This window comes from Saccopteryx leptura, chromosome 3 (assembly GCF_036850995.1).
Source record: "Saccopteryx leptura isolate mSacLep1 chromosome 3, mSacLep1_pri_phased_curated, whole genome shotgun sequence".
Taxonomy (NCBI): domain Eukaryota; kingdom Metazoa; phylum Chordata; class Mammalia; order Chiroptera; family Emballonuridae; genus Saccopteryx; species Saccopteryx leptura.
In genome coordinates this window covers 369,609,162-369,625,432 of record NC_089505.1, presented here as the reverse complement: position 1 = coordinate 369,625,432, position 16,271 = coordinate 369,609,162, and the positions used below count along the sequence as shown (strand labels likewise).

General features: G+C 50.7%; 1 protein-coding gene across 1 annotated transcript in view; it reads left to right on the top strand.

The window, feature by feature from the left end:
* Window positions 1-7,529: 7,529 nt before the first annotated feature.
* TRAPPC9 (trafficking protein particle complex subunit 9) overlaps window positions 7,530-16,271 on the top strand; it is a 364,330-nt gene continuing 355,588 nt past the window's right edge. Inside the window, exons 1-2 of the mRNA XM_066379571.1 lie at window positions 7,530-7,659; window positions 13,998-14,591. Coding sequence (XP_066235668.1) covers window positions 14,008-14,591 — 584 coding nt within the window. The 5' untranslated portion in view covers window positions 7,530-7,659; window positions 13,998-14,007. The remainder of the gene's footprint in view (window positions 7,660-13,997; window positions 14,592-16,271) is intronic.

Sequence of the window (16,271 nt, the reverse complement as noted above, 5' to 3'; positions counted from 1 at the left end):
AATCACAGACCAGGTATTTTGTAGACTGTCCCTAACTTGGTTTATCTGTTGTCTCTTCATGACAAAACCCAGGCCACACATCTGGCAGGAATATCACAGGAGTAGTGTTGCGTTCTCTAGTGACACACAGTTTAGGCTTGTCCCGTTACCATGGTTTCAGTTTGATCTGAATCCCCTTTTTAAAACTGATACAATCAACACATAACTCTGTATAAGTTTGAAGTGTGCAATGGGTTGATTTGATACATTTATATATTGCAATAGGATAACTACCACAGTGTTAGCTAAACACCTCTGCCACTCATATAATTATCAATTCTTTTTTAGTGGTCAGAACATTTAAGATCTAGTCCCTTAGCCACTGAAGTATATAATGCAGTATTGTGTACTATAATCACTACCCTGTGCATTAGCTCTCCAGAACTTATCTTCCAACTGCAAGTTTGTATCCTTTGATCAACATCTCCCCATTTCTCCCACCCCAAGCCCCGGGTAACCACCATTCCACTCTGTTTCTACTGGTGATTGAAATCTCCTTTCTTTGGTTCAGAGAAAGAAGGAAAGAAATGGCAAAGGTATGGATAACTGCGGTTAAAAAGAAACAACAAAAGGCCCTGGCCGGTTGGCTCAGCGGTAGAGCGTCGGCCTGGTGTGCGGGGGACCCGGGTTCGATTCCCGGCCAGGGCACATAGGAGAAGCGCCCATTTGCTTCTCCACCCCCACCTCCTCCTTCCTCTCTGTCTCTCTCTTCCCCTCCCGCAGCCAAGGCTCCATTGGAGCAAAGATGGCCCGGGCGCTGGGGATGGCTCCTTGGCCTGTGCCCTGGGCGCTAGAGTGGCTCTGGTCGCAGCAGAGCGACGCCCCGGAGGGGCAGAGCATCGCCCCCTGGTGGGCAGAGCGTGGCCCCTGGTGGGCGTGCCGGGTGGATCCCGGTCGGGCACATGCGGGAGTCTGTCTGACTGTCTCTCCCCGTTTCCAGCTTCAGAAAAAAAAGAAAGAAAGAAAGAAAGAAACAACAAAAAAACTCAAACCTTCCACTTGAACAGTGTTATTAGAATAATTCAGAGAAGTCCTGTATCAAGTTGACAGATAGCAGAGATGTAGCATTAGTCTTTTCTTTTGAAAATTGACTCAATGTTTTAGTCACACAAAAGGTATAAAGAATAATAAAATTTGAACGATAACAACTTGATATGTAATATTTCCAATTGGATTATTAGATATTATTTTATATGTAACATATAAAATGTATAATGTAATGTATTATAATAGTATGAATTCTTAAACCATCCAGTTGAAAATTAAGCCACAGCCAATAAAAGGAAAAAAAAGAATTAAGTCATTGTCAATTCAGCTAAATTTTTAAATGAATTCCTTCCAAGCTTCAGTCTTTGAATTTTCCCAGAACTGACTGACCCAGACTCCTCTCACAAAGTGACAAAATTCAAGGTTTTGGACATAATTTGAGGCATTTAGACCCTAATTCGGGCCAGACGCTCATGTTTGCTTTTTCTTGAGTAACTACTTAGGTTGTTCTGACCTCTGGTGGTCATATCTGGAATTGCAGTTACTCATATATCCTCAGGATTCTTCTTTTTAAAAAATTCTCTTTTTTAAACTTTATTTTGAAATGTAAAATCCGATTTTCTTAAGTTTGACATATTGTAACTTATCTTTACAAGGCTTCTGGTTCTACAAGTGACTACCATGCATTGGTGGGAACTCAACTATTAGCTACTCACATTTATAATTTTTCAGTCTTTTCCATATATGATAGTATATTGGGGGGAGGGTCTGAGTGTGTTTTCCTTTGTTAATTCAAAAAATTATTACCAATATGTGACAGGCACTGAGGTAATGCTAAAAGGAAAGGAATAATTTGGATGGTAAATGAATTTAGTGCTTCTGTTTATACTCCATGCAGCAGGAAACCTCTTTATTAATCTATAAAGGAAGGAAACCTAAAATATAGTAAATAATATTGACTGACCACCCATTATCTGCTTGGTAAACACATGTTATTTCCTCAAAAATGTCATAGTGGCCTGATCTGTGGTGGTGCAGTGGGTAAAGCGTCAACCTGGAATGCTGAGGTCGCCGGTTCAAAACTCCGGGCTTGCCCGGTCAAGGCACGTATTGGACTTGATACTTTCTTCTCCTCCCCCCCCCCTCTCTGTCTCCTCTCTCTAAAATGAATAAATAAAATAAAAAAAAGTTGATAAAAAATGTCCTGGTGCACACGCATTGTTTGAAATGTTACTAGGCTGTTTGGTAATCATTCTGTGAATCTCTGTGGATGTTAAATTCATTGGTGAAAGTTTGATAAAAGTAGTCTAGTTATGTAATCTTAAAGTAGCTTCAAGAAGCTCACAAGTTACTTATTAATTACAATGGGAAAAATACTAACTTTACAGTGGAGAAACTTCGTTGACTCTACATTAGTTAAGTGATCAAAGTTAACATCACAAACAATGAACAAACCAACATCTTGTGCTTCCTGAGATAAGTACTAGGGACTCACATGACTTCTGTGGTGTTTTGCAAAAAATTACATAATCTGAATTAAATTGTGAGAAAGTGCTAGACAAACTAGAATTGCGGAAGCTCCTATAAAATAGCGGGCCTGTATTCTTCCAATGTATTAAAAAAGATATGACAATTGCAGTGTGTGATCCTGGACAGGAAGAATACAGCTGCTATAAAGTACATAATTGGGACACCTATCTATCAAATGACAAAACAAATGAGGCCAAAATGTAAATAATTGGTGACTATATGGATAAAGGGTGTATGGGAATTCTTTTTACAATTCATGCCAGTTTTCTGTGTGCAGTTATGTATAGAAAAAAAAGGCCAAAAAAAGTGTTTCCAAAAGTAACAAGCTGTTTGAGGACGAGGAACAAAGAACTGGTCTCTCTTAAAACATAATTTTTTCCATTATGAAATCAACGTATGTATGCCTTTTAAAGAAAAAGATGAGACAATATAAAACAAAAAAGTAGGCCTGACCTGTGGTGGCGCAGTGGATAAAGCATCGACCTGGAAATGCTGAGGTCGCCGGTTCGAAACCCTGGGCTTGCCTGGTCAAGGCACAGGTGGGAGTTGATGCTTCCTGCTCCTCCCCCCTTCTCTCTCTCTCTCTCCTTTCTCTCTCCCTCTCTCTCTCCTTTCTAAAATGAATTACAATAAATAAATAAATAAATAAATAAATAAAAAGAAAATAAGACTAAATACTTTAAAAAAAAAAAAAGTAAAAAAAAAAAGAAAGACCATCAATCACCCACGCTTCTATCCCTGAGCAACGGCTGGCCTGGGATGACATTATGCCATTTCAGCATAATGTCAAGGGGCAGGAACGTGCTGGCTGGACGTTCTGAAGAAACAAAGTAGAAAAGACAGGGAAGCGTGGAGGAGCGTGGCTTTGGGGAAAAACGAGAAAAGAGCAGCGGGTTTGCTTGGAGACCGGGAAGCTGGGGCTTGAAAATTGAGGTGAGTAGGTGGGGTAGGACCTCCACCGGGGGCGACCTGCGCAGGTCCCGCTCTCCCCCGTGTCGGTGTCCACCATGCCTGGCACGCGGCCGGAGTCTGACACACACTCTGGGCTGCACAGACGCGTGCACACCTGCGAACTCCAGGCCACGCCCATCCTCCAGGTCCCGCCCACCGGGAGCGTGCCCTCGCAGCCACTCCGCCGCGGGCGCACGCAGCGCGCCGTCCCGACGTCCGGCACTGCTGCTGACGCACTCGGGACGCAAGCGAGGGGCTCGGTTTCCAGGGCAACAAGCGCGGGGCCTCTGTTTTTCCGCTCGCTGCCGTGCGTCACTTCCGGTCGCTCGCGGCTGGTCTCTGTGGAGGGGTTCGGATTGGGACCGTCCCCCTTCCTTTTGGTGGGTTTCTTAAGTGCGGATGACGTGAACCAAACTGAGTTCGTTTCTGCGGGAGGAATTGGTGGAGGAGGCAGGTGGAGCTCGGCTTCGTCTCCCAACCAATCGCTTTCAAATCCGGCCCCTGGCGGTGCGGATGAAGGATGCCGCGCCGTTGCCAGGTCTAGAGCATGCGCGCTCTCACGAGCCGCCTGGGGGAATCCAGTGTTCCGGGATTTCCGCACTGCTGGAGTGAATCCAGAGGGGCGGGGCATCTGGGGGGCACGGCGGGCGAGCGAAGGCGTTGATTGGCTAGTTAGTAGGCCCGCTTGTAGACCCCTGAGGCGGTCTCCGGAGTTTCATTCATTCATCATTCACTGAAGAGGTTGATTCACTCTACTTGTGCTGAGAACTGGCTGGGCCCGCGCTTGGGCTAGGCGCTGGGATTCAGTTTTGCCCAGTATGGGGGGTGATGATATCACCGAACAGGACCTCTTTAGCCGGACAAAAGTCATAAACTGGGATTTGTCCTAGGCACATCAAGATATATATGGATATCTTTTCCCAAACCCGTACAAGTAGCATTTGGCAGAATTGAGACGGAACTTATATCTATCTCATTCTGTCTCAAAAGGCTTTCCCATATTTGATTTATTTTTTATTTTTTTCCAGAGACAGAGAGAGAGTCAGAGAGAGGGATAGACAGGGACAGACAGACAGGAACGGAGAGATGAGAAGCATCAATCATTAGTTTTTCGTTGCACCTTGCGACACCTTAGTTGTTCATTGATTGCTTCCTCATATGTGCCTTGACCACGGTCCTTCAGCAGCCGGAGTAACCCCTTGCTCGAGCCAGAGACCTTGGGCTCAAGCTGGTGAGCTTTTGCTCAAACCAGATGAGCCCGCGCTCAAACTGGCGACCTCAGGATCTCGAACCTGGGTCTTCTGCATCCCAGTCTGCCGCTCTATCCACTGCGCCACCGCCTGGTCAGGCCCTATACTTGATTTTATTTGGTCCCAATCACAGCCCTGTGAACGGATTTTTCCCATTTTATAGATGATGACATAAGTAGTGATGGAGTGGGTGGGTCCTCCAACCTGCACCCCTGACTCATGTTTCAGTGACAATTTTCAACTCTGTGAAGCCTTTTTGGGCACTGGCTCTCGTCTTTGAGACTGCGTGGTCCGTAGTTTCAGGGAAGCAGATTCTGCCTCGTTTTCTTGCAGAAGTTTCTAACAGGGCTTTGTGTCATCAAAGGTTCCATGTCTGTTAGGACATTTGCAGAGGGCTCTTGGTGTGTGTGTGCGAGGTTGGGCCTGGTGATTTTAGAGGCTCCTTCCCAACCTTAAGTGTCTACAAACTCCATGAGAGCAGGTTTGGAATAGTCTTTGAATTCTCAGCATGCCAAGATGCTCAGGAAATGTTAAAGCTATATTAGGAACACAGCCCCGGGAGCAAGACAGCCCTGGGACTGGTCTGGTCACCTTCTTTTTGTGGCTGTGGGGCCGTGGGAAGCCGTTACAGTTTTTTGAGCTTTATTGGTAAAAACGCAGATCAGTCTCCTCCCACCCCCACAGATTTACTGGAACAACAAAATAAATATAAATGAGTACACTGCAAAAAGAGACACGTTGTACAAAAATAGCAATGTTTCCTTTGCCAGCTTGCAATCTTGTTGACAACTTGCTTGTCTTATCCATTTATAGACAGAATACGAACAAAAAAGAATTATGGATAGAGCACAGGCCATGGGGTCAGTCAGCCCTGGATTGGTATCCAGAAATAGCAGCGGCCACTTGTGTGGTTCCAGCCAAGTGGTGTCCTTTCTGGACCTCAGTGCTAAGAATACCTACCTTGCCTGGGTCTTAATGAACACATGGGAGCTAAGCACAGCTGTATTCCTAGTACGTAGACCTCCGTGAAGGTCGGCCTCCTTCCATATCTGTCTTCTGTGCTCTAAAATGGCCAACCTGCGCTTGTCACACCACGAGGCAGCCACTTTGGGCAGCTTTTTGTGGTGTCCTGGCAGCACTCTTCCTCAGATCCCAGGCACCTCTGTTGAAAACCTTGCTGGCAGGCTGGCTGGTTGGCATGCTGGAAATCCATTCTGCTTGTTTTGCCTTGAAGACGTGTTCTGTTTATAACCCATTCCTACTCCTTGGAAAACAATTCAATAAAATCTCAATTGGTTTTCTACTGGCTCTGGGCAGTGATGAGGGAGAGCATATTATTATTTTATAAAAATATGAATAATAAAGCAAGTCATAAAACAGCACTGGGCAAATAGCAGAGAGTCAATAAATGCTTGCTGGCTTAAAGGAAAACCAATGGCTCAGGTAGCTTTTCCATGGCTGCTATATTTGCTGACAGAACCATTCCTGTCCTCCAGCATATTTTTTAATTGAAAAAGAAATACATGCATATGGCAAAAGAAAAAAAAAAAAAAAAGGGAAGAAGAAAAATCAAACAGAACACAAAAAGACTCAAGGGAAAGAGGTTTTCCTGGTTCTCTGTTCTCAGCCTGCCCTGGAAATGCCACTGTTCACAATTCCTGAGTATCTTTCCAAACATATGAGGCACAGTCCAATGTATGTATGTAAATTCCTTTTAAGTGTTATCCTTGGTCCTGGAACTAAGGATTGCTATCCCATGCAGGTGATCCTGCTCCTGCTCCAAACTCTTGATGTGGATGCATTGCTGGGCCCCCCAAAGTTGGGAGCAGTTTTAGCCAGGAGGGATGGGGACCAGCACCAGCACTCTGACAGTCTGCTCCTGGCCAGCCCCTGCGACTGTGCCACGGGTGTGCTGCCTCAGTTCCCCAACCTATAAAAGAGGGTCTGAGATTCCCCTTTTAGCGTTGGCGACAACGCGGGTGTGGTGCTCGGTCCCTGGAGTGACGTCAAGCTGGGCTCAGCACGCTGGCGTGGCAGCTCTGTAACTCTGTAGGGGTTTTGCCGCGACCTGGCAGGAAAGCTCCACCACAGAGTGAAATTTGAGCTGCGCGCCTTCAGGGACCACTAGGAAGTGGGGGGACACGGGACAGGCCCCTTCTTTGGGTGCGTGCCCCAGGAGCGAGAGCTGTGTTCTCAGTTTCTATGCTATTCTGCCTCTCTCCTGCCCCTCCTGGCCCCTCCATCTGTTAGATAGGACGAGGGGCTCAAGGTCTGGGCGGTTCTTACTGAATGCTATTTTTGCTAAATACTAAAATGTAGCACAGTATTTTATAAATGAGCTTGCCCTGAACCACAACGGAATGTTTATCCAACTGCAAAAAAAAAAAAAAAAAAAAAAAAAATCGGCATGTAACTAATCAAATCCCGAGCCAATTGCAAAAAAGAAATCAACACGTGACTAACCAAACAGTGTGTACCAGCAATGGCTGAGCCTACAGGGAGGCAGAGCTTTGGAAAGGATTTCCCGGCCTCCTGTATCCTTGTCACAAATAAAGATAAAAACTGTCTTTGCCAACAACACTGTGTTCCTTTAGCTCAGACACTCCCAGCCAGGAACCCATTGTGTTCGGTTAGGCCTGCCCCTCTTTCCCTCCTTTCTTTTCCTCCCTCCTTTCCCCCCTGCCCACGGTCGCCATCCTCCCCTCCCTCCTCCCCCCTGCGCGTCTCTCCCAAAACCCGGAGCGGATCGCGGCGGGACGGCCCCGCGCACGCGCAGGAGCGGAGCCGGCACGGCCCCACTCGGAAGCTGCAGCTCTGAGCCGGAGCGGAGCCGCCGCCGAAGCCGCTCGGCCCGCCGCCCGCCCGCGTTGGCCCCCGCTCCGGGCCCGGAGCGCCCGGCTGTGTAAGTGCAAGGCGTGGGCTCCCGGCAGGGGTCGGGCCGGCTGCGGGAGGGCTGTCCGCGTGACGGCGGGGAGGGCGCCAGTCCGCGCGTCCCGCCGAGGGGCTGCCCCAGCCGCACCTGCCCCGGCCGCCTGCCAGCCGGGGGCCGGGGTGCACCTGTCCCGGCCCCGGGCCCACCTGTGCGGGGCCGCGTGCGCACCTGCCGAGGACGCGGCGCACACCTGCCGCTTCTGGGGCCCGGCCCCCGTCTCCTCAGCCGTCCCTTCTCCTCCGGCTTCTTCTCCGCGGCCGCCGCCCCCGGGCCCGGCGTGGGAGTAGGGGGCCCTGGGATGGGTGTCGGGGTCCTGGGGCCCCTGGGATGGGTGTCGGGGTCCTGGGGCCCCTGGGATGGGTGTGGGGGTTCTGGGGAACCTGGCATGGGTGTGTGGGGGGGCCGGAAATCGAGGTGTCTGTATGTGGGGTCTGGGGACCCAGGGTGGGTTTTTGGGAACCGGAGGATGCAGGGGTAGGTGTGGGAAGGTTCTGGGCACCCGGGGATGTGTGTGTGGGAGTCTGGAGACCCCAGGTGGGCCGGGGACCCGCACGTGGGCCCGGGCTGGCTGGTCTAGGAGCGGGGCTACTGCTTCCCCACTTGGCCTGTCGCGAGATCCCAGAGTCGCCCTGTCCTGTTCCTCCTTAGTCTCCCACACATTACAAGTCCCTCAACCCCGCAAGGTGGTGACAGGTATGTTTTCCCGGGGTGGGTTCGTCATGGTAGACTCAGTGAGGTCCAGGGAGCAGAGTGTCACACTGGGCTTGCCTGTGGTGTCCCGGTTCCCTTGCTGACAGGAGTGCCTTGGTGGTTAGGATGGGGCGCCCGCTGACTCCACAGGTTTCCAGAGAGGGGGTTAGACTGATGGAGCCGGCTCGCTCTAGTTCACAAGGACCTCCTGGTCGCTTCCTCCGAGTCCAGCCGCTGGTGGCCTTTGTTGCCAGGGCACCCCCACCTGAGCGCAGGTGTTGCAGACCCCACTGGTGGCCTTGGTGGTCAGGGCGCCCCCACCTGAGCGCAGGCGTTGCAGACCCCACTGGTGGCCTTGGTGGTCAGGGCACCCCCACCTGAGCGCAGGCGTTGCAGACCCCACTGGTGGCCTTGGTGGTCAGGGCGCCCCCACCTGAGAGCAGGCGTTGCAGACCCCACTGGTGGCCTTGGTGGTCAGGGCGCCCCCACCTGAGCGCAGGCGTTGCAGACCCCACTGGTGGCCTTGGTGGTCAGGGCACCCCCACTTGAGAGCAGGTGTTGCAGACCCCACAGGTGGCCTTGGTGGTCAGGGCACCCCCACCTGAGAGCAGGCGTTGCAGACCCCACAGGTGGCCTTGGTGGTCAGGGCGCCCCCACCTGAGCGCAGGCGTTCCAGACCCAGGATGCTGCAGCCCGAGTGAACTCTGGGCCAGGTGTGCTTTCATTGTGTTCCTTTTTCTTACTTTGTGTGCTAGACTTGTAGTGTAGAGAGGAAAACAGTTGTCACGAAAGAAAAAAGTTTCAGATAACAGCTTTATGGAGATCTTGTGAATGATGTTTCGTATATTCCCAGTCGTGCAGCCATTACTAGTCCAGAACATTGTTATCCCCCCAAAAGGAAATTCCATCCCCACTGCCAGTCACACATGCATTCTCCCTGCCACCCTGGCGGCCGGGGGTTTGCCTTCTGTCTCTATGGTTTGCTTATTTTGACGTTTCATATACATGGAATTGCAGACTCTGTGGCCTTTTGGGACTGGTTTCCTGCACGAAGTTTTTGAGGATCACAATGCTGCAGCGTGTCCCTACTTTGCTTCTTTCTATCGCACTCTGTTGTGTGGTCAGACGATGCTTTGTTTATCCATCATTGTCGGTGGGTGTTCCCGCTGTTTCTGCTTTTTGGCTGTTATGAATAATAGTGCTGCAGACATTTGTGAACAGGTGTTTGTGTGGATGTGGGTTTTCAAACCTCTTTGATGTGTGTGCACCTGAGGAGTGGAATTGCAGTGTATCCACTAACTGTGTTTTAACTTTTTGAGGAACTGCCAGGGTGAAGAAATAGATAGTTGATGTTTTCATATTTGTTGGATGGGTCACAGACACCAGAGCTGGCTCCGTGGTAGGTCTCGTGTCATCATATTCTCCCTTGAGGAGACCATTTAAATATACAGCTTAGCGGGTTTTCGTGTATTTGCAGAGCTGTGCTATCACCATAGTCAGTTTTAGACATTTCATCACCCCAGAAAGGAACCCTGTACCCCACTGTCAGTCGTGTCTGTTCTTGCTGTCCGCTGGGACGAAGGCCTCTTCCCTGTGGTGGGTCTCCAGTCGTTTCTTGGCTGTTCTTGACCACAGATTAACTTGTGGTCAGGAGCACTCCATGCAAACTCTGGTAGAAGTTCTAATCCGAATAGCATCGAATTCTACTTATCAAATTGGGGGAAATTAGTGTCTTTATGATATTAACTTTTTTTTTGCCCATGAATATACCTGGGGCCCTATCTTTCCCTCTATCCAGAGCCTTGTACATGGGCGTCCTCACTCAATGTCAGCTTTGTGAATGTGACGACCGTGTACATCAGTAGTTTCAATGGCAGCCTTTCACAGAAGAGGGAACTAAACCTCAGTGAAGCTGCGTGACTCCCTCATGGTCACAGAGAGTGACAGCCTGTGCTAGAGCCAATTTGAGGGTCTTGGTGCTTGCAACCCAGGGTCTCTGCCACCCATTACTAATGCGATAGGAGCATCCTGTTTGGTGATAACGTGTGCTGGTTGGCCACTTTAGATTTTATTAATTCCTCTCATCTGTAGGCATCTTTCCTGGGTGGGCCTGTGTGTCATTTGTGCGTGTGTGCATGAAGGTCTGAATTGGGGACAGCTCCGTGTCCAGTGTAAGGGCCTGGTACAGGGTGCCCACTGAACACACACCTGAATTAGGAAGAACCATCGTAAAGGTTGGGATTACAGTAAGATTCAAAGTTCTCAACTTCTGTAACCTTTTACACCTTGCTATAGCCAGCCCACCTTAAATGTCATGGGCCAGTATTGCCGAGAGAGGGCCCTGCAGGATTTTGCTCTTTCTTTTCTGTAACCTTGTCCTCCTGGGCCTTCCGATCCTTCCATCCATTCAGCAGTGCCCAGGGCTTGCTTGGTGCTGCAGTTAGGCAGTACTTGTTGATAAGGCCCTTTGCTCATCTGGGTCTCCCTTCTCGTCCCTGCACAGTGAAGGTTTAGACCTGATAAGCGTTTTTCAGTGTCTTTTAAACTCACGCCTCCTTAGAGAAGCTCAGAACTCTCAAATCTTCTCTTGACCCAAACCCGTAAGATTTTGAGACGTCCGCCAAGGGTGTCATGCCTCTCTGTTGAGCGTTGATTTACTTCTTTCCAGACGGGGCAGAAGAGACTCCTCAGAGGATTACTGCAGGGAGCAGGCAGGAGGCAGGGGTGTGTCACACTTTATAACAGGAGCGCTGAGTAGGGAGCTCGGGTTTAAATATGGCCTCTGATGTGGCCTCCGTGTAATCTTGCACGTTACAATCCTCTTTTAGCCTCAGTTTCTCCATCTGTAAAGTTAAGGTGATATTTAAAGGTTTAAGTGAAATAATGTCTATATGAACCACCCATGTCCTGCGTAGAAACAGAGTATGTTAAGAGGCCAGGGATTTTTTTTTTATTTTTTTAAATTTTATTTATTATTGTTTTTGGGTTTTTTTTTTTTTTTTGTGTGTGTGGCAGAGACAGAGAGTCAAAGAGAGGGACAGACAGATAGGAAGGGAGGGAGATGAGAAACATCAATTCTTTGTTGAGGCTCCTTAGTTGTTCATTGATTGATTTCTCCTATATGCCTTGACCGTGGGGCTACCGCAGACCGAGTGACCCCTTGCTTGAGCCAGTGACCTTGGGCTCAAGCTGGTGAGCCTTGCTCAAACCAGATGAGCCCGAGATGAGCCCGCGCTCAAGCTGGTGACCTCGGGGTCTCGAACCTGGGTCCTCTATATCCCAGTCCGACGCTCTATCCACTGCGCCACCGCCTGGTCAGGCATGTTTGTTTTTTGTATTTTTCTGAAGCTGGAAACAGGGAGGCAGTCAGACTCCCGCATGCGCCCAACTGGGATCCACCCGCATGCCCACCAGGGGGCGATGCTCTGCCCATCTGGGGTGTCGCTCTTTCGCGACCAGAGCCACTCTAGCGCCTGGGGCAGAGGCCATGGAGCCATCCCCAGCGCCCGGGCCATCTTTTGCTCCAGTGGAGCCTTGGCTGCGGGAGGGGAAGAGAGAGACAGAGAGGAAGTGCCGGGAATCGAACCCGGGACTTCCGCATGCCAGGCCGACGCTCTACCACTGAGCCAACCGGCCAGGGCTTGTTTGTTTGTTTTTAATAAAGATCTTATTCACATTCCTTTATCCATGTGTATTTTATTTTATTTTATTATTTGTTACAGTGACAGAGAGAGAGGGATAGATAGTGACAACAGACAGACAGGAACGGAGAGAGATGAGAAGCATCAATCATTAGTTTTTTGTTGCGACACCTTAGTTGTTCATTGATTGCTTTCTCATATGTGCCTTGACCGTGGGGCTGCAGCAGACCAAGTGACCCCTTGCTCGAGCCAGTGACTTTGAGTTCAAGCTGGTGAGCTTTGCTCAAACCGGATAAGCCCGCGCTCAAGCTGGCAACTTTGGGGGTCCCGAACCTGGGTCCTCCGCATCCCAGTCCGACACTCTATCCACTGCGCCACCGCCTGGTCAGGCTATCCATGTGTATTTTGAAGTTGGTGGAGGGTAAGAGTTGAAATCTAAAGTCCATTATGGGAGAGATGACCCCAAAGTGCCTCCCCCCCAAACCCTTTCAGTCCAGGATGGAACTCGTGCTGTGGGAACTACGCACAGGTCTGTGGAAATGGCCTTCTGATGTTGTTACTTCACTGGGAGGGCTACTCCCATGGTCTCTGCAGCTATGATTCTGGTGACCCAAAGGCTATGTAATTTGGAGTTCCCATTTAAAGGGAAAAAAACCCACTATAAATACAATTTGGATATGGGGCCATGGAGGAGGCTCTTGCAAATGAGGGGCCTGAAGCCTAAGACCCACTAACTCCACCGTTCAGCTGCCCCTGGCCCCCAGGACCATGCCCCATGCTCTGAAGCGTGAAGTGGGAGAATAGTGGTGGGTTCTACAGAGATGTTTATAGAGTTGATCTTATGGGCAAGGTGTTTCCCTATTTCTATGGCATTTTTTCTTATTTGATATAGTGATCTCATTTCATCTCAATACCCTTTTAAAAATTAGACTTTTTATTTGGAGGTAGAATCTAGGTTTCTCAGTAGTTGTGAGAAGTAACATTGAGAGAGCCTATGGCCCCTGCACCCAGCTCCCCGACCGTATCAGCGTGCACTCTGGTACACTATCAGAACTGGGAGTGACTGACTCACACTAACCCTTTGAGGTCTGTGTGGTGATCATTGTTTTCATGATTGAACTGGGTTTAGAGAAGTGCACAGCCTGCCCGTCACCCACACAGTTAGTGTAGAGTCAGGAGTCGAGCATGGTGTTCAGATTTCCTGGCTTTGCCATCTCCATTTTGATGGTCTGTGAGAGGGGGCAGCATTCAATTCATTGGTCATTCACTTATGCAGCAAATATTGATGGAGTGCCTCCTGTGGGCCAGGCACTTTCATATGGGTTATCCAATTCATTTCTTCAACAGCAGTGATAGTCAGGTGCTCTTGTTTCCATTTATAACAACAGTATTGGCTCAGAGAAGTTACAGAAGCTCTCCCAAGGCACCACTGTTTATTTTATAAAGAAGGGATAGTGAATGTGTATGTCTGACCCCTCTTTTCATGTCCGGCAATATGCTGGGTGTTTCACGTTTGCAGCCTTTCTTAATCCAGGTGGATTCTTCTCTGGCAAGCTTTCCTATATCCATTATTTTGCATCTTAGGAGCTTAGGCAGACTGGGGTTCAAGTCCAGAACTTCTGATTTCACTGTGGTTTTTTTCATTATATTCTGCTGAGGGAATGGGGAGGTAGGAAGTTTATTCGTTTGTTCATTCATTCAGCAAATACTTGTGAGCACTGACTCTACACCAGTCCCTGCTAGCTGTTGGGAACAGAAAATAAGGGACAGCCCCTTTTCTGTGGGAGCCCAGAGCCTGGCCCAAGAGCGGTGGTATTGTGATGAGTGCTGTGTGCTGTGGTAGCTGTGTGCAGAACTCTGGGGACAGACTGTATTCCACGTTGCGTGGGGCTTACCCTGCCTTCCAGATGGCCACTGTCAGAGCCCCCACCCCCACCCCAAAGCAGCCTCCAAGTCTGCCTTTGTCTCTTTGGGCAGGGACTTCGCAATGAGCGTCCCCGACTACATGCAGTGTGCCGAGGACCACCAGACGCTCCTCGTGGTGGTCCAGCCCGTGGGGATCGTCTCGGAAGAGAACTTCTTCCGGATCTACAAGAGGATTTCCTCTGTGAGCCAGATCAGCGTGCGGGACTCCCAGCGCGTGCTGTGCATCCGCTACCGACACCACTACCCGCCGGAGAACAATGAGTGGGGCGACTTCCAGACCCACCGCAAGGTCGTGGGCCTCGTCACCATCACTGACTGCTGCTCGGCCAAGGACTGGCCGCAGACCTTCGAGAAGTTCCACATGCAGAAGGAGATCTACAGCTCCACGCTCTACGACTCCAGGCTCTTCGTCTTCGGGCTGCAGGGGGAGATCGCGGAGCAGCCGCGCACCGACGTGGCCTTCTACCCCAGCTACGAGGACTGCCAGGGCGTGGAGAAGAGGGTGGAGGACTTCATCGAGTCGCTCTTCATCGTGCTCGAGTCCAAGCGCCTGGACAGGGCCACGGACAAGTCCGGGGATAAGATCCCCCTGCTCTGCGTGCCGTTTGAGAAAAAAGACTTTGTCGGACTGGACACAGACAGTAGGTAAGTTTCCCTGGAGGCCCAGCTCGGCTTCCTGCGTGGGCGGTTCCCTGGGTTGGTTCCCGGCTGGCGGGGAAGGGCAGGGAAGGGGTGGAGCTTCTCTGCAGCAGGGGCAGAGAGCCGCGGTCAGTCTGTGTTCCGACTTCTAAGAACAGGACAGCCTTTGCTTAGGGGAAATCCTTTTCGGGCTAGTGTGTACACTCCCTCCCCCTTTCAGCCGGGCCCTAGTGGGACCCCCGGAGCTGCTGTCCGATCCAGTCACCTCAGCCCCTGTGGCTCTTGAGTTCTGGAGAGGAGACCAGTCTGAGCCGAGGTGTGCCGTGAGTAGCGTGCACGTCAGACTGGGAGACTTAGAACAGAAAAAGATCATGTACACTATCGCGTTAATATTTTTATATCGAGTACATGTCAGAATAACTTTCTACATGTATTAGGTTAAATAAAATAAGTTATTAAAATCAGTTTCATGTGCTTGTTTTTTAAAATGTGGCAACTGGAAAACTTAAATTTACTTCTGTGGCTCACAGTTTATTCCGATTGGACAGCGCTGCCCTAGAGCACAGTTTGAAATTTATTCAGTGAGGCCTCTTGAATTTATAGATGAGAGGCTGAGTCTGGAGGTTCAGCAGAACTGGGGGCTAGCTGAGCTGGAGGTGGACCCTGGACCCCGTTCTCCCGGGCCGGGCGCGTGCTCGGGTCGGCGCCTGCCTTGCCACCCGCTAGCCACAGTGTCGAGTCAGGATATCGGAGCAGCCCTGGGACTTCCTAGAGCTCCGCACACAGATGCAGCGTGTTTCAGTCTCTGCGCAGTGGGGGGTGCGGGACAGCGCGGAGCTGGTCGTCCTCATGCTTTCCCTGCGGCAGCACCCACAGCCCACTGTGCTCCGGAGTCGCAGAGAGCTGTCCTGTGCCCTTCCCCTCCCCCTCCCTCTGCTCTGGCTCTGCTGTTACCACTGTGACATCTGTCCAGCTGCAGAGGACGAGATGCCAGCCGAGGCTGCAACTGTTTGCCGAGAGGTGGTCCCTCTGCTGGGGAGAGGCCAGGGCGGCCCTGTCACTTCTGCCTCGTGCCTTGGGCACCTCACATCTCTCCTTCCTCCTCTGTCGCCTTGGCTGGTGGTCTCCTAGGTGAGGAGTAAAATGCCCTGTGTGTGCTGGCGGGGTCTGCTGCCCGCGGGGCCTGCCTCTAGGCCGGGCTCAGCACACTTCTTCAGTTGACCTGAGGTCAAACACGGCCTTTCTGGTTGTTGGTAAGTTGGTGGAAAAAATGCCCCAGAATTGAGAAAACCTTGGCCCAGGCCAGCCCTGCCAGTGAGGAGCACACATTAGCCCGAGTCACGCCTGCGTGCGGTGCCTTGCAGGGTCTGGAGTCATTTTTATTCCCTCACCTGGACATGCTTATGTGGTCTGAGGGGAGGACAGGTCATGGTCACGCCACACCACCACCTGTACTCATGTCTCACAGGGACCCCGTGACCACCAGCCAGTGCCCTCCTCCTATTTCTGGAGCTGAGACGGCAAGGTTTAGGAGTCTGGACGGCTGCCGAGCTTCCTGGGCTGGCAGGCAGGGTGTCCCCTGGAGCTGGGCTGCCTCCCGCACAGTGACTCTCACACGCCCTGTGTCTCCAGAGCCTGCGGCTGGCACGGACCCCTACTCCCCCCCTCCACCTCCCTTACCCCCCA